Source organism: Anolis carolinensis, chromosome 4 (assembly GCF_035594765.1).
Source record: "Anolis carolinensis isolate JA03-04 chromosome 4, rAnoCar3.1.pri, whole genome shotgun sequence".
In the NCBI taxonomy this organism is placed as follows: domain Eukaryota; kingdom Metazoa; phylum Chordata; class Lepidosauria; order Squamata; family Dactyloidae; genus Anolis; species Anolis carolinensis.
The window spans coordinates 165,941,775-165,960,289 of record NC_085844.1 but is presented as its reverse complement, the minus strand read 5'-3'; the positions used below and the strand labels follow the sequence as shown (position 1 = coordinate 165,960,289).

Genomic DNA, 18,515 nt, shown 5'->3' with positions numbered 1-18,515 from the left:
TATTTGAATATATTAATAATATTATAATATATTAGGTCATTATAAGAATGTTACTCTCTCTTCTGCTATTTGAAATGTACATTCCCTTTGTTTCACAGGTTTTGACAGAAATGACATTTTAGTGCCAAACTTTTTGGTTGGCTCCCTTATTAAATCTAATGTGCAAGAAGAACATATTGGGTTTCTATTAAATACTGTGCTGTGCAAATTATAACTGCCATGCTAAGTTTAGGTTAAATATTTAAGATGCAAGATATTGCTTTAGTTTGGATAATCTCAACAACATTTATGATATCAGTTTTCCATTACAGCATTTGGAATAAAGAATTGAGTTTGGGAAACTTTCCAGACATCAAATGATATTTGATGTAGTATAATTGGATATGGCAAAACTACTCTGAGTATTCCTTGCCTAGGAAAACCCTATGAAATTCATGCAGTTGTCATTAGTCAACAGTCAACTTGAACGCATTCTCTCTCTCTCTCTCTCTCTCTCTCCCCCCCCCCATTGGATAACAACAGCACAGCAGATGACAGACTCCATCTTCTTATGGCAAGACAAACAAAATGACCACAAACAACATTCTTATAAACCAACTTAATAGGTTTATTCAACTGAACTTATTATATTCTTATTGCTCCAGTAATATGGAGACCACCAGAGCAATATAGCCATATGTAAGAATGAAAGCAGATTTTCTCTACAAACTCACCTTCTTTCTCCTTTGTACCATTCAAAAGCTGGGGAAGGAACACCTGCACTTTCACATCGTATGAATCCAGGCCCTCCAAGCGTCACTCCACTGGATTTTATTTCCTGAATTGTTGGCGAAACTATAAAGAAACAAAACATTTGTTACTGCAAGTGAAATGTATTATCAAGTCAGGTAAAACAGGTTGTTCCAATTTATGATTTTAAATAATACTGTATATTCATATTTATTTGTTTAAATGTACAGAATTATTCAAAATATTGAAATAAAAACAGTAATAATCTCATTTGTCTGTTCTTTCATGCTTCTTTGTATCCCATTTTGTACACATTATCTTGTGGCTCTTCTTCACAATGAGTGAGAAACCTCTGAACCTCCAGATGTTTGAGAGATTACCATGCCTGGAGTTGATGGTATCTAGATGGCAAAACCCTATTTCACAATAGGGACCTCATCACATGGAGATCGAGAAGCCAGGGGACAGCAGGGGAAACTGGAGACCAGAGTAACACTACGTTCCCTTATCATCATGTGTCATGGGATCCCTTCCCATAATGTTTCCCCGCTGTCCCTGGCTTCGTTCAACTACTTCCCCAATTTCTTCTATGAGGAGGTGTACACTCGACTCCTGCTGGAAGTAGCCGTGTGTCATCTGATGGGTTCTGCAGGACTCCGTGCCAGCAGTGTGCTGGCAGTGCAGAGAAGCACAGAGAAGAAGCTTCTTGACCTCCATATGATAAGATCAAAACACTGTAAGGTGGATCAGTGTTAATATTTTCATACTGGAGAGACGGGGAGCTTATATTGAGAAAGCAAGTTGCCAAAGTTGCCACTAAAGAAGTAAAGAGGTTTGGCGAGATGGCGACGGGGTGGACTCCTTGAACGCTCTCAAGGAGCCAGCCAAGCAAAGCGACCGGGTAGAGCGCAGAGCTCCCTCTCCCTGACGGATTGAGATCAGGGAGACAGCCAAACCCACAGGGCGCCAACCGATGGTCTGGAGACCCTCACTCCTCAAGAATGGGGGCCAGGAAAGACCCGGACTGGTTGCCCGCAGGGTGTGCGGGTCGCAGCAAGGCGATCCAGACCCAAGACGTCTGGGGCTACCGTCAAAACTCGCCTGATTTTAACTTCAAGAAAGAAGATCTGGAAAGAAGGTACGGAAAAGAAAATATCCATTCTTTATATTGTCCAAAGGACTCTACCCTTAGAAACAAGAAGGGGAATTTGAAGAATAAAATCTTTCTTTTTGATATAAAATTATTTCAAAAGAGAAAGTGGACGGGAAGAGGACGGGAAGAAACAAACTCTTCTATACCCATACCCCCCGTACCTCAAAGGCTACATCATTTCAAACTAAAAAGCCAAAGAATTAAATTAAAGAATTAAATAAGAATAAAATAAGAACTTTAAGAATTCATAAATAAAAGGACATTACCAGAGTAAATCAACAAAACGCTGGTCAGAGGCGACCTTGAAGATAAGTTTGTTTGGTCTACGGCGGCCAGCTTACCAAAAACAAAGATTGGGAGATAGCAGCGCGTGAGGAGGAAGTGTGCCCGGGTGGAGGAAGAGTCCCTCCCCTCAGAACGGACGGAATTCAACTACCCACTGACCATAGAGAGGCGGAAGACAGGAGAAAGAGCCGACAATAGAAGAAGGAGGGAGGACGTGACGACAGGGAGAAAGGAGAACACAGAGACAGGAAAGAAAGAGAACCATGATCCAAAGGTAAAGGAGACTGAGAAAAAGGACGAAAGGACTGCTAAGATACATCTAGGAACATTGGGGAAAAGAATAGGGAAAGAAAAGAAACGAAAAGAGACCAGAGCGACCACGGATATAAACCAGCAAAGGGAAAGGCAGGGAAACCAGATAGGGACGATCACCAAAGGAAGGAAGAATAAGACAGAGAGACATAGGCACAGGAGTGTATTTAGAGGCAGGCTCAACAAGTAAACATTGAAGGTGGAAGATAGAACCTGAATAGGAGAGGCGGGAGAGAGGATTAAGAAGGAGACAACAGCATCAAAGAGGGCTCAATTCGAGACCAGGAAAAGGCAAGAGTGAGATAAGAGGGAGATAAGGAAGGTAACACAACGAGGATAGATTAAAGAGGATCAAAGAAGAAGGGGGATTAAAAGGGGATTTGAGGGAAAGGGAGAAGGAAAGGGAAAGAAGAAAAGAGGGGAAGGGGAAAAGAGAAGAAGAAAAGGGGAGGAAAGGGAAAAAAAGAAAAAGGAAAAAAAACCTATTCGGTGGGGAGAGTCAAAGTTAGAGATCTGTCAAATATAAACATAATGAGCACATTTAGATTCAAAACAGACACCAAAGATACTAAAGAAAAAGGATTACAAAGGAGAATGTCTCTTACGGAAGAATACAGCCTAAAAGATGTTATGAAGGAGGTGAAGGAAGTTATGAAAGAGATTCAGAAAGTGGCAGAGAAGCAAGACGCCTATCAAAAGATGTTCCAAGACCAAATGCTGACCATGAAGAATGAAATTACGGAAGAACTGGGGGATATGAAAAAAGATATAAACAATCTTAAACAGGAGATCCAGGAGATCAAACAGGAAAAACAAAAACAGGAGAAGACATATGCTAAAACTCAAACTAGAATGGAAAATTTGGAAAATCAAAATCAAAAATTAGAAGCGAAACAAGAATGGATGGAGCAAAAAAACCTTGAATTTCAACTAAGATTCAGGAATATAGAAGAAGAAGGCAAAGAAAACATAAGGGACTTAATAATACAATTAACATCCAAACTGACACAAACTGAATATGAAGACATGGATCCAGAGATAGACAGGACCTATAGAATATCTACCAACTACGCTAGAAGAAACAAAGTCCCAAGAGACGTAATCGTTCATTTTACCAGGAAGAAAATTAGAGATGATATATTAAGAGAAAATAGCAACCAACTGATATACTACAAGGGAAAAAGGATAGCGATTTTAAAAGAATTCCCACCATCAATTTTGATTAAAAGAAGAAAATACATGTTCCTAACTGAAGAATTAAAAAGAAGACAAATAAGATTTCGCTGGGAGAAACCAGAAGGGGTCATGGTGACATACAAAGAGGAAAGATTTTGGATCACTACAGAAGAAAAGGCGAGAGACTTCTTCGAAAGAATAAAGAAAGATACTGCAGATGTACCCTCAACAGAAATGGAGAAAAAGAGTAAGAAAGATAAAAAGAGAATAAGAAAAGAATCCCCCGAATTAGAAAATCCACCAGTAGGAATGGAACCCCCAAACTTGGATGATATTGAAGAAGAACCGCAAGATGGCCAAGAGAGGATGTAATTTGGAGAGAACTGTAAGATTTTACTCAAACAACATAAATGGATTAAATTCTCCAAATAAAAGAAATAAAGTATTTCACAATATTAAAAAAGGAGGCTATGATATTGTGGCTTTACAAGAGACACACATCTGCCAGAAACATGTCTCCCACTTAACATACAAACACTTAGGGAAAGAATTTTACTCTGCATCAATTGAAAAAAAGACGGGGGTGGTCTTATATGTAAAGGAGTGGATCCCGGCGGAATTAGCATTTAAGGACAACGAAGGGAGAATCCTAGGAGTTTTCGTATACATTGAAAACAAGAAAAATTTGATCTGCAACATATACGCACCAAATGGGTCAAAAATAAACTTCATTAAAAAATTAAATGACTTAATTTTGAAACAGGAATTCGAGAATCTAATTATACTCGGGGATTTCAATGGGGTTCTAAACACACCGTTGGATAAAACAAGAAAAAGCAATAAAAATAACAAGAAGCGTGGAAATGGAACTTTACCAAAGAACTTTATAAACTTTCAACAAGAATTTAATCTACAAGATGTGTGGAGATCCCACCACCCCCTAGATAGAGACTATACATTTTTCTCTGATAGGCACCAAGTATGGTCGAGGATTGATATGGTATGGGCATCAAGCTATCTCATAACCAAAATAACAAAAATAGAAATCTTAACTAGAAATCACTCAGACCATAGCCCAATTCAATTCACAATCAATGAAACACGAAGGACAGGGAAATGGAGACTGAACGATATATTGCTTAAATCCGAGGAGGACATCAAGAAGAACAGGCTCATTCTAAAAGAATATTTCCAAATCAATGACACTCCAGAAGTAAATATACAAACAATCTGGGACGCCAGTAAGGCGGTCATGAGAGGATACTTTATCAGACAGAATTCATGGAGAAATAAATTAAGAAACCAAAAACTGAACAAAATACAAGAACAGATAATAGAAACAGAAACCAAGTTAAAAAAATCTCCCAAAAGTCAAAAATTGACAAGGGATATAGAACTTCTAAAATTACAGAAAAGTAATATAGAATTAGAACAATTGGCGAAGAAATTGAAATTTGTAAAACAAGACCACTTCCAAAATGCAAACAAGCCTGGTAAGTGGCTTGCAAAGAAAATTGGAAGGAAAAAACAAAGACAATATATAACGAGAATCGAGGATGGGGAAAAACATTATCGAACGGATAAAGAAATATTAAGACAATTTGAAACCTTTTACAAAACCCTTTATAAGAAGGATCAAATAAAAAAAGATGACATAGCACAATATCTAAGTAAAAGGAAGCTGGAAAAAATTTCAGAAGAGCAAAGAGAACGGCTAAATAAATCTATTGAGGAGGAAGAGATCAAGAAGGCGATTCGAAAAATGGACCCCAACAAAGCCCTCGGCCCAGATGGGCTTACTGTGATGTACTACAAAACATTTGAGGAAGAACTCCTACCATACTTGAAGAAACTGATGAATAAGATAACAAATGAAGGCAAACTCCCTAACACATGGAAGGAAGCTAATATAACAGTTATCCACAAAGAAAAAACAGATCCAACAAACGTTAAAAATTATAGGCCCATCTCTCTCTTAAACATAGACTATAAGATTTTCACCAATATTCTAGCGGACAGAATGAAAGAATTTCTAAAGAATTGGATTCAAGAAGAACAAACTGGATTCCTCCCCAATAGACAACTAAGAGATAATGTCAGGACAATCGTGGACATAATCGAATATTATGAGGCCAATAATGAGAAAGAATTAGCCCTGCTTACGGTCGATGCAGAGAAGGCCTTTGATAACATCAATTGGAACTTTTTCAAAATGTTAATGAGAGAACTTGATTTAGGCTACAAATTCTTAAATGCAATAAATGCAATATACGAAGATCAGACTGCAAAAATTTGGATTAATGGACACCCATCAAAAGAGATAAAGATAAACAAAGGAACTCGACAGGGATGCCCCCTCTCTCCTCTTATCTTTATTTTTACTCTAGAAATCCTTTTGAATACAATAAGAAACGATGCAAGTCTTAAAGGGACAAAAATAAGAAATATGCATTACAAAACAAGAGCGTTTGCGGACGATTTGATCTGCATCATAGAAAACCAACAGAAAATATTAAAAAATGGCTCCATGCTATAGAAGAATTCGGTACGGTAGCAGGTTTCAAAATAAATAAAAGTAAATCGAAAATGTTGACAAAAAATATAACTAAGAAAGATCAAGAGAGACTCAAAGAAATCTCGGGGCTGCAGATCTCAAGCAAAATCAACTATTTAGGAATCACTATCTCTCCTAAAAATGCCCAACTACTCAAAAATAACTACGAGGCAAAATGGTTAGAAATAAGAAGACAATTAGAAAATTGGAAGAATTTAAATTTATCATTATTAGGTAGAATATCGGCAATTAAAATGAACATATTACCAAAAATGCTATACCTGTTCCAAAACCTACCAATTATTAGAAACATGGCTATTTTTAAAAAATGGGAAAGAGACTTGTCCAAATTCATTTGGCAAGGTAAAAAAGCTAGAATCAAATACACAAATATAATTGACGACACAAGAAGAGGAGGTCTAGGCATGCCAGACCTAAAATCCTACTACGAGGCATGGGCAAAAGATTGGATGACTCTAAAAAGAGAAAAAATCCTAACTTTGGAAGGGTTCAATCTACGAATTGGCTGGCATGCATACCTCTGGTATGGAAAAATGAAGATAGAAAAAAACTTTGGAAACCATTTCGTAAGATCGTCTATCCTGAAAATTTGGGACAAATACAAACTAAGAATATACCCAAAAACCCCGCTCTGGATCTCCCCGCTCGAAGCAGGGCAAAGAAGATTATTGGGCTGGGAGAGATGGCCCACATATAGAGACATTTTAAGACAGAAAAATGGAAAGAATGAAATGAAATCTCAAGAAGAAATTAAGGTAAATTTCTCCAATATCTCATGGTTCCAATTCTGACAACTAAGAGAATACTATAATAAAGACAAGAAGGAGGGATTTATGGACAAAAAAACCTTCTGGGACAGAATTATGAACTCCAAGAAAAAATTGATAACAAAGACTTATAAGAAAATCCTAGAATGGCAAACGGAGCAAGAAACAGTAAAAGAATGCATGATAAAATGGACACGAAATATAGGAAGAACAATTATGATGGAAGAGTGGGAAAACCTATGGAACAAAAGACTAAAACAGATGTACCCATACGACTTGAAGGAGAATATAATCAAAATGTTCCACAGGTGGTATATAACACCAAAAAAATTAAGTCTTATAAACAAATCTCTAGACACGGCCTGTTGGAAATGTAAGAAGGAGCAAGGGACATTCTACCACATGTGGTGGACATGTGGAAAAGCTAAAAAATATTGGAAAGAAATTCACGAGTCATCCCAAAAAATTCTGAATCTAAAATTCCAAATGAGACCAGAACACATCCTCCTCAGAATGACAGACATAAAATTTAAAGAAAATGACGAACTCCTACTCAACTATATGCTAACTGCAGCGAGGATCATCTTTGCGAAGAAGTGGAGACAAGAGGAAATACCGAGCGTAGACGAATGGCTGATAAAAGTAATGGAAATCAAGAATATGGACAGACTAACATACCTAATAAAGAAACAACAAGGTTTACCAAAGAAATGTACAGATTGGCAACCATTTTTGAACTTTATGAATAAAGAAAAGAAACATATTATAATTTAACATTAAGAATATTCAGATGAGGGACAGAACAATAAGAAAGATATGAAAACCCAGGGAAGCTAAAATATAAATATGGAACAATAAACATTGGAAGTGATCCAGGACGGATCGAAGACAATATGGAGAGGGATGGAAGTCAACAATTTTCTGTTTTTAAACTTCCCTCCCTTTTTCTCTTTTTTTTTTCTTTTTCTTTTCCTTTGTTTCTTCTTCTTCCTCACCCATCTATTTTCAAATAGATTCAAACTATCCAATTTCCTACTTTCCTATCAAACACAATGTTCTCCCACTTTTAATGTATCTATCTAGAAAATAAAAATAAAGTTTTTTTTAAAAAAAAAAGAAGTAAAGAGGTAGTTCCACCCAAGACTCAACTCTTCCCTTCCCACTTAGTCTCTTAGCCATTATGCTATTTCTCCTAAAATTTGACTACAGAACTTCTGAACTACAGTGCTGTGACAATCTATCAACATAACAGGACCTCATACAGAAAACCACCTATACAATGTGGAAGAAATCGTGTTATTAAAGGCCAAAATACTGGCATTCGGATTATTTAGCATTTGTTCCCCTACAGATGTACCTATAATCCCTCACTATTGCCTATGTTGGCTTGGACTAAATGGAACATTTTTATTGTGTCAGAAGCAAATTGAGGCAAGTCACTCCTGGTGTGAGAGAATCAGCCATCTTCAAAGACATTGCCCAGGGGACACCCAGATCTGTTACCATCCTGCAGGGGGCTTCTCTCATGTCCTCACATGAAGCTAAGGCTGATAGATGGGGGCTCACCCTGTCTCACGGATTTGAACTGCCAATCTTCAAGTCAGCCAGCACAAGAGTTTAACACCTTGCGCCACCACAGAACTGTAGGCTAAAGACATCTGGATGCTTACAAGGGCCCATCCTCTTTTAACAGATACACAAGTGACAATCTTATGCATAAGCTATGCATCCAGGGAAAAGTTGGGACTTGGGGCTGTGGCTTGCGCCGTGGCCTTGGATTCCAAGTCAGGTGTTGTGACTTAGACAGTGAACAGAAAAAAAAATCAAAAAGAGAAAAGTGGCTCAAAATTGGGTAATTGCCCTGGCATACCTGGCCAGGGCATATTAACTCATACAACATTTGAACATTATTTATTCTGCTTACATTGACTATAAAGGCAACACTTGGTTACTTTCCGAAAAGTGTTTTAGAAGAGAGGCAGCCCAATATCACACTGAGGTAGGATCTCATTGAAAACCAGTTGTGGGTGTAGGTAATGACCCTTGCACGTACATCCCATGGTGAAAAAGCTGATAGGTCATACCATTCAAAATTATAAAGGGGGAGAGTTCATTCGGCAAGTGCCCCCCCCCCACCACCACCACCAACAGCAACAACAGCTGACTCTGTGCTGGGAATATTCTTCCCAAGATGTGGGATGACAGACAGCCCCTTTCCCTAGGGTTTTTAAAAGGTCTTAAACAGATTTGTTCATCCCCATATGAAGAGTTTCTTTTTCAGGTGGTGGACCTTTTAGCCTTCTTTGGCGCACTTTGGGTCAGTAAATTGGTAGTTAGCTCTGAAGCATTATCACACCCATAGGGCTTTGATGTGGCAGATTTCTGGTTAGCTCCCCAACAGTTGCAGCTTATCATTAAGAAGTCCAAAATGGATCCGAAGGCCAGAGCTAGCAATTTGTAGTGATGTCAATGTATGCCCAGTCCGAGCAATGTCGCTCTATGTGGGGGTTAGGGGCTCATCAGCCAGCCCCCTTTTTTGTCATCAAGATGGTTCTTCCCTCACCAAATATCAGTTTGGGCTATAACCAGGGCCGGCCAGGGATAATTTTAAATATTAAGCGGGTGGGGAAAATTGCGCCCCCCGGTGCCGTGGGAGGCGTGGCCATGTGCCGCTGCAGCCCGGCCAGCTTTGGCTGGGCAAGGCCAGCCAGGCCAGGGCAAGCAGCGCGGGAGGCGGGGCACTGCCCAGACGGGGCCCTGCCTCCCACCAGGTACACCCTGGCCTGGCTGGCCTTGCCCAGCCGGCCATGCTGCAGCGGGAGAGCTCATTCGCAGCCAAACAGGCCTTCCTGTTAGGCGTGAGCGAGCCCATGGTCCCCGCAGGGGGGGGAACCTCGACGGCGCCCCCGGGGACCGTGCGCCCGAAGCGGCCGCCTCAGTGGCCTCCGTGTTGGGCTGGCCCTGGCTGTAACCTCTAAAGCTTTGAAGGCTTTAGGCATACATAAATTTGGGACCCATTCCTTCCACATTGGGGCTGTGTCAACGATGGCAGCACAGGCAGCACTAAGATGAAGATGGAGGTCTGTGGCATATTGTTTTTATGTTTGGACTGTTTCTCTGCATTAATGCTTTTCTGTTGTTCCAGATGTTGTTAGGTGCATTCTCATATGTGGCCATAGTTACATCCACTGGGCAGAGCGACAGGCCCACAGGAGTTCATTTGGCTAGCACCTAGGTCTAGGTGCAACAGCTATGGTGGAGTGGAAGGGGCAAAGATGCCTTCGCTGGGATGGGCTAGCTCCTCTACTATTTATGTTGGGGAGAGGACTTCCTTCTGACCTGCTGATAATCCACCTTGGTGGCAACAGTCTTTTAAAGGAAAAAGCGCTATTCCTTCAGGCACTGGCCGACATACATAAGATTAAAGAGGCATGGCCTTGTACTGTTATTGTGTGGTCCACAATCATCCCGTGGCTAAAGTGGCCAGGAGGCAGTGATGTTAAGAGGCTTGATGGAGCCAAAAAGACGGCCAATTGGGCGATTCTTAAAGATCTAAGCAATGGCCTTGAATTTGTCATATCTCATCCTGACATAAATCACCTCGGAAAGGACTTCTCCCAAGCGGATGCAGGTAACCATCAATTCCTGTGTGACTTTTTAAAGGGTATCAGAAATATTTTAGCAGCCTTTGTGGGGGATGGGGTAAAGTGGACACTTACCCCTACTCTGTGGCAGGAAAACAGGGACAGATTTACATCTTGGTGTGAACCTAAGGCACCCCTTTTGTGGTGTAGGCCACAAATAGGAACCCTCACCTGCTGTTTAAATCACCTTCACCTTGGTTAACAAAAATGGCCTTGGAACATAGCGAATTCTGGTCTCAATATCCTCTGGAATTGGGATGGAATTCATCCGTTTCCCTGAGCAGTCGCTCTGGAATCAACAGTTTGTTGCATTCAGAGACCTGGGTGTTTCACCCATGTTACCGGAGGAGCAGGTCTTGGATGGCCACTGTCTCAGCTTATCCCACACCAAGTTCATGCCGTTTAATTTAGTTGGCAGATCACACAGAGGTTGACTGGTAACATTAATAAAAGTTGCCCATAGTTTATATCACACTGTTGTGTTGACAATATTCAAAATGAAGAACAATTTTTACCAACATAAACCTATCAGTATTTCAATAGGAAGAGTGAGTCTGCCTATGGTGCTGAGATAGTCAAGTGAATTGGGTTGTTGTTATTTCAGACTTAGGGAGACCCTAAATCTAAAGTTTAGGGCAGGGGGGGCAGGTAAATGACCTTGGAGGGCTGCATCCAATCCACAGGCCTTCATTTGGGGACCCCTGCTCTAGGGAATCGTGAAAAGCAAAAAGTCCACTTCATTTTTTCCAATCAAGAAATAAATAACCTACTTTCTAAAGACATTACATAACACAAAGTAATCATTTTCCATTGTGCAATATTGCCATAGGAATATTGGGACCTACTTCACACCATCAGATTATTGTAATGTTTAGCTCTGTATTGTTTGTATTGACAGTGGTTCTCCAGAGTTTAAGACAGCTTGTCAAAAATGTTGAGCACTGAAACTGGAACCTTTCAAACACAAAGTGTGTAATCTATCATTGAGCAGAAGCCCTTCTACATAAAACGACTGAACTAATCAAGCAACAGAAAATATAGCATTTATTTTATTGGAGTTGATAGACAAAAATTGCTCTGATTATTTCTAAAGCCACATTTAGGAACATATACAGTATATTTCAGTTAAGGAGAGGAGTTTAGGAATCGTGCAGTCATCCAAATGTGTTGTACAGCCATAGCCAGCACAGCAAAAGTTAAAGAAGGATGAATGATGTAGTTTAACAACATGTGGAAGGCCCAGTGGTTCTTGTACCTACCCAGTAAGTATAAGGGGGCCTCAAATGACATGGGCGGGGGGATTTTTTTAGGCTGAATTCATTGTGAAATGTAATTTATGTGCATTGCAAAATATAAGAGCACAACTCAGCCTAAAAATAAAATTCATTTTCCAACCTACATTCCATGTGATCTGGTATTGGTACAGATGTGTGAACGTATGACTCATATTTCTCATTCTTTCAGAATCACACCCATCTTTCTGCTTTACACTAGGGTAATAGCAGTCAGTGACTACTTGCAATCAGATACAGGCAAAGTATAACCAAGTGAAGACAAGCACAGAGTCAGCGTGGATCGATGATTTCAGTGCTGAACAAGGAATCAGGGAGATCAGGAGAGATTTGACCAGCATACAATGCCCTTATTGAAACAGCTCCACTGGCTGCCGATAAACTGCCGGGCCCAATTCAAGGTGAGGTGCGGGCCTTGAGATCGGCTGGGGAGGCTCTTCTCTCACTCCCACCTCCTTCCCAAGTACGGTTGGTGGGGACGAGAGATCGGGCCTTCTCGGCAGTGGCCCCCTGAGTCCCCTCGTGGAGATAGGGTGGTATATAAATAAAGTTTATTATTATTATTATTACAATAGAGTCTCACTTATCCAACACTCACTTATCCAACGTTCTAGATTATCCAACGCATTTTTGTAGTCAATGTTTTCAATACATCATGATATTTTGGTGCTAAATTCGTAAATACAGTAATTACTACATAGCATTACTGTGTAATGAAGTACCTTTTCTGTCAAATCTGTTGTATGACATGATGTTTTGGTGCATAATTTGTAAAATCATAACCTAATTTGATGTTTAATTGGTTTTTCCTTAATCTCTCCTTATTATCCAACATATTCGCTTATCCAACATTCTGCCGGCCCGTTTATGTTGGATAAGTGAGACTCTACTGTATTATTATTCAGCTATGCCACACTCCTTCAGCTTTAGGGGAAGGCAATGACAAACAATTTTGGAATAAATCTTGCCTAGAAAGTGCACTATAATAAGATCTCTGTAAATTGGAGGTAGCGAGCCAATCTGATGTAGTGCATTAGTCTACAACGCTGGAAAGCAGGGTTCAATTCAGTACACAGCCATGAAAATCCACTTGGGTGTGTCACACACACATCCCCCAAAATCTTGTGATTGATTTATTTTGCTGTAAATTGGAAATGACTTGAAGGCACACAACAACAAAGTTTAGAATTGACTTGAAGACACATAACTTAACATATAACATAGCACTATGTGAGCATTGCCAACTGACTGGGTGGTTTGAGACACTTTGTTCAACTGAATAGTTGAGATAATCAAGAACACATGTTGATACCAATATTTGGAAAAACCAAGTGCCTTGTTCACAGTTCAAGTATTTAGTCATCTTAAGTGGCATAAATGGTCAGTGCTATATATTAGATAGAATGTCAAACTAGGGTAGTCTCATTTATCCTTGAAAGTGTCCTAGTCATCATCGCTAAATTCATATTTTTCCATAGGTTTGTTAAAACAGATGGTTAAAACTCTGTTTTGAAGATAAAACAGAACAATATTAGAGTGAGATTTGGGGCAGCAAATTTCTAGTCTCCAGGGGCCCATGAAACTTGGTGACCTTAGGCCAGACATTCTGTCTTGGGCTCTCCTATCTCCTATCTCTACTATCTAACATGATTATTGTGAACATTAAATATGGGAGAGTGACATTGAAGTGACTCATAGGAAGAAAAGCAAGATTTAAATGCAATACATTTTTTCAAAAAATAATCAAAATAAAATTAAAAAGTGTAAACTTCCATGCTACTGCTATTGTGTGTGTGTGTGTGTGTGTGTGTGTGTATGCAGACAAAACCATCATTCACTTTCAGAGAATTATAACCCTCAAAATACCACATTTACTTGAGTCTTATGCACCATCTAATCTAATGCGTACCTCAATTTTCAAAACCCTGAAATTAAAAAAAAAGTATTTACCATATTACACGAATTTAATGCACACCCTAATTTTGGAAGATAATTTAGTTTTAAAAGGTGAGCATTAGAATCGAGTAAATGAAGTACTTTCAATTTAATAGAGAGTGACTTGTACTTGTCTTGAAATCTCTCAGGAATTAGAAAGTCATCACAGGTTCTGTTCTTCTCCATTATTTAACCACATATCTCCTTGAGAAAACAAGATGCCTTAACTTTTCATTCCATGGGATAGGAGCACTCTTGATTTAGAATAACTATAAAAACACGTAATTTGAATGTTTTCCCATTTGAATCATTCATGCCTTCTCACCATTTAAATAAATGGAAACCCTAACACTGAACTGTACAAAACACCACTCCTATTTCCCCCACAGCTTAATATTGTACTCAAAAATGCAAAAAGAAAGAACATCTAAGATAAGGGAAGAGGGAGAGAAAGAAAAAAAAGGCAGAGTTTGAAATTTAAATTCCTATTTACAAGCATGTATTGATTCTGGGAAACTTCCTAGACTTGTACCATTGTTTTCATGTGGTGCTCATAGTGAGGCTACAGTCTAGCCGATACCTTTTTGTACCTTGACCAATGTACATGCAGATCATTTTTAGATTATTTCATATCTTTATAAATGATGTAGCATCTGGTGTGATATATCTGAATCCAGGGAGTACACTGGATTTCAGTAGCATTCTGAGAAGTACATGGTACACCATAAATAGCAGATCTGTTTAGAAAATGTGGTAGAAAATACTAGGATTTTATGATGCAGAACAGTTTGAAGGCTGAGAAGAGCTAACATTAACTATTTACTTTAATGGCAAGTCATCAAAGACTCACATGCTAAATGACTTTAGGAGTATAGCTAAATTTCTGAGTAGATTATTGGTAATGTACCAGGCTAGCAATTTGGGATCCCTGCTGCTTCCTCTGCTATTGGAAACTTGGAATAATTCTAGATGAAATTACACCTGAAAATATCTACTAGTTTATGATTATTTTTGCTTGTTTGTTAAAAAAAAGAACCCAGGGATGAAAATATACTAGCTGAGTTATGACACACTTTTCTCTTAGTTTTAAGGTTGTTTTATGGATAACATGAAGCTGTACTTCTCTCCTTCTAAAGTTAGGATTCCCAACTTCCTTATGGCAGCAGGGCTCCTGTCCCTTCTAAACAAACAAATAAATTAAACATCTGTGAGAAGCAGGAAAACAGCAGGTGGTGTTTTCCTCCTTACTTCACATGCTGAATTTATGGTTATCATGCAATAATACTACAAACAAGAGCCATACCACAAACTTAAGGACAACACTCTCTGTAGGAAAGAAACATGAAATAAAGCAGCAGTATATTAGATCCACTGGGAAGCAGGTGATCCTCAGACTTCTTTAAAAAAATCCTTTCTGGTGAGGTTGAAGTAGAATTGAAGAGTCAAAACATCTTTAAAAACATGTTTACCTCAGAGTTGCATACTGGAGTATGGAAAAGCATTTTTTTTTCCAAATTATAGCCCTGGCATTTTGGATGCGATCTGTTAATGTGATCTTGAAAAGAGCAGTAATGGCATTTCCTGTTGTTAGGCCCTTCAGTCAGCTGCTTTCCAATTGACAAAGTAACAGATTCCTGTCAATTGCAGCTGTGGTTTCCTGTTAAGTGGGAACTGGAGAGGATAGGGATGAGATTTACTGAGAAGCACTGTAATGACAATGTTTACACATACATACATCCCTATTCAATCCATTATTATCTGGTGATCTATGTGTAGGAATGAAAATGAGGAATAAAACTAAAAAAGAGAAAGTTTTTGGAGTTTTCCTTTATCAGATGTAGTGGAGCAAAACTGTTAATGTCATTCTGAAATTTTAAAAACAGGGCTGAAAGAACAATACATGGTGCCCACTACTGGCTGACATCAAGGTCAAATCCAGGAAGGCAATTTTCATGCATGAAGCAGAAAATCCCAGCAGCATTTTGGCCTACTCCTAGTTGCAAAAATAGAAAAGTCACTAATTTAATAACTGTTTTCTGTCTTTCAATAACACTCCATGACTTCATTTACACTTACCACTTAGGTTGGTGTAGACTGAATCAGTTCCTTAAAGGTCAAATTCCTCACAGTACTGATTCTGGTGGGCAAGGTCACCTTAATGTCACCTTAATGCCTTGCACCCTGAAACACCTACATTAATTCAGTCTGTGCACTAATTTTGGGCCTGTGGGATAGTTGTCCCCGCTGTTATCCCATGCTTCTAAGGCTTGGGCAGCCTTGGGACATGTGATGGCAGTCATTTTTCCGCCACCCTCAGTGTGGTGGCAATCTCCCACTGCAACATGGGTCCTTCCTGTCAGCTGTTGCCTATAGTGATGTCTGCTGGGTGATGGGGAGTTCTGGAAAGGAAGAGGGGAGGAACAGGGGGTTTCTTTTCTCCTTCTCTTGGTCCCCCCATCATCCCAGAGACCAACACTGTAGATGATAGTTGACAGGTAGGTCTTGTGCCACTGTGAAGATTGCCATGACATAGAGAGGGACAGGAAGGCCACTAATGCCAAAATACATTCAGTGCCACTGGGTGGTGGGGATTCCTTCCTGCTTCTATAGCATCTGAGGTACTCCTTGTGTGGCCAATATCTAAGGACAATCTGGTGTACAACATGCTGGATCGGCCCCAGAATATTGGTCAGTGTAGATCTACCCCAAAGTTCTACAGGTAGCAATCACAACCTGCTTAATAGCAGGGACAACTCTGTTGTTTAGGGCATGTGACATAAGTACCGAAAATGCATGTTAGTTAACTGAGAAAGAAAATTAATAAAACTGTAAAAAATCAAATGAAAACAAATCAGATATAGTTGTCTTTTACCCACATGCTGGGCAGACTCAAAAATATTAAATTTTCTCTAATCATATTTAAAGACTTGTTTGGCAGCCCTAAGAAGGTCCCTATATATTCCCCAAAGGCATATTGAACCAACACATTTCCCCCCTAGGATGTAACAATAATCAATGCTCCCTACCCACAAAATCTAAAAATGTAGTAACCCAGCTCTGGCAATGTTGGCTACAGGATTCTTTGTGCTTTCACAAACTTTGAAGCAGTGGTTTGATTTGGAATGAAAATAAATTATTTCTCCTTTTTTGTGCTTCTGACTGCCTACTCAAATTGAATTTTCCTATATTAAATGGACTATGGGAGTATTATTAATACACATTGGTATGCTATGCATAGCTTAGGATTCAGATGCATTGACAGCACACCTAGAAATGCTGTAAAAACTATTTGGATCCACTCCTAGAGCAAGACCATTATACTATTATTGTTAAAATATATCTCCACTGAGCCAGGAGGAATCAGACCTTTAAATATGTTAGCAAAAGATGATTTAAATTCTACTAAATCCAAGTAGCAATTATAATCCTTCTAATGCTCTTGGCAAATTTCCTGTGAGGCCATTAGAAGTGTTCTAATTGATATTAATATTCTTCTCTGGATACAAATAAAGTAAGTAATATTATACGGTTTCAAACATTTTATTTTTAACCACATAATCAGACTTCCTTCAAGCTGGCTTTTTACTATTGTTAATTATCAGAACTACAGCAACATTCAGCTGATGTGAAATGAAGTATTTTTATTTGGGTTTTACTAATAGCATCAGCATCAGGAAGCCTTACTGCAGTACCACCATCCATTTCCTAACATTACAGAGATGTTCATATTAAGCAAATACATAATTTTAAAAGTGAATGTTTTGATATTTAAAAGAATCCAAGTAATTACCCCCTCCCCCCGCCCCAAGAAGAACAAGATTCAGAAATCACCAAGATGAAATAGATGGTTTTAAATATAGAATACTAGTTGATTCTGAGGACTGTGGAGGGAAAGGATAAATGTGGAAGAAGAAACAAACAAAAATAGTCACACAGTTCTTGAGATTATAATTCTACTGCCACACCCAACAGCTTTTCAGGAATTTATTTTGTTAGGGCCACACATTACCTTGCAAGCTTTTTAAGTGTGTGCGAATTCATTTGGGGTCACAGAGCTAGGAAGCTGAGGGGTGAACCATGCTTCTGTGTCATTTTCCAAAATGAAATCAGGCCCATCTTTCAAAACTAGTATTTTATCCCAGAGAAGGTAACAAATCTGTAAGGTTTTTACATATTAATCCCAGTGAATCAAACAGTAGCTTTGAAAGGTAGTTTAAATTAGGAAACAGTTCAGTGGAAATTAATCATCTTTCTGTAGTACTGTTATTCTGATCCAATGTAGCTCTCAAATGGAAGAAAAGAATATTTCAAAACATGGGTGGGATGGGGAGGAGGAAGTGAGTGTGTCTCAAGTCTTCACAGACTCTGAGAAGAAGAATCCTCCTCAAACTTCCTTATCATGTTTTCCAAATGGGCTTCAGAACTAATTTTACTCCCTCAACCCAGCCTCACCTTTTTTCCTCCCTCTCTGGACAGACATACAGTGACTAGTGGAGGAGGAGAGGAGTAAGGAGGACTACTACCAGTATAGCCTGCACACCTGGATTGGTGTGCACGGCCTGCAATTAGCAGTTCTCCTCAGGTGGTTGTCTTCTCCTGGCTACACAGCTAAATAATAATAATAATAATAATAATAATAATAATAAT

At 39.1% G+C, this 18,515-nt stretch overlaps 1 protein-coding gene across 5 annotated transcripts in view; it reads right to left on the bottom strand.

The window, feature by feature from the left end:
- The window catches only part of negr1 (neuronal growth regulator 1), a 695,685-nt gene that overhangs the window by 145,537 nt on the left and 531,633 nt on the right, over positions 1-18,515 (bottom strand). For all 5 annotated transcript variants that reach the window (XM_062978156.1, XM_062978157.1, XM_062978155.1 and 2 more), the window contains exon 5: positions 714-834. In XM_062978156.1, the coding sequence (XP_062834226.1) occupies positions 714-834 (121 nt within the window). The remainder of the gene's footprint in view (positions 1-713; positions 835-18,515) is intronic.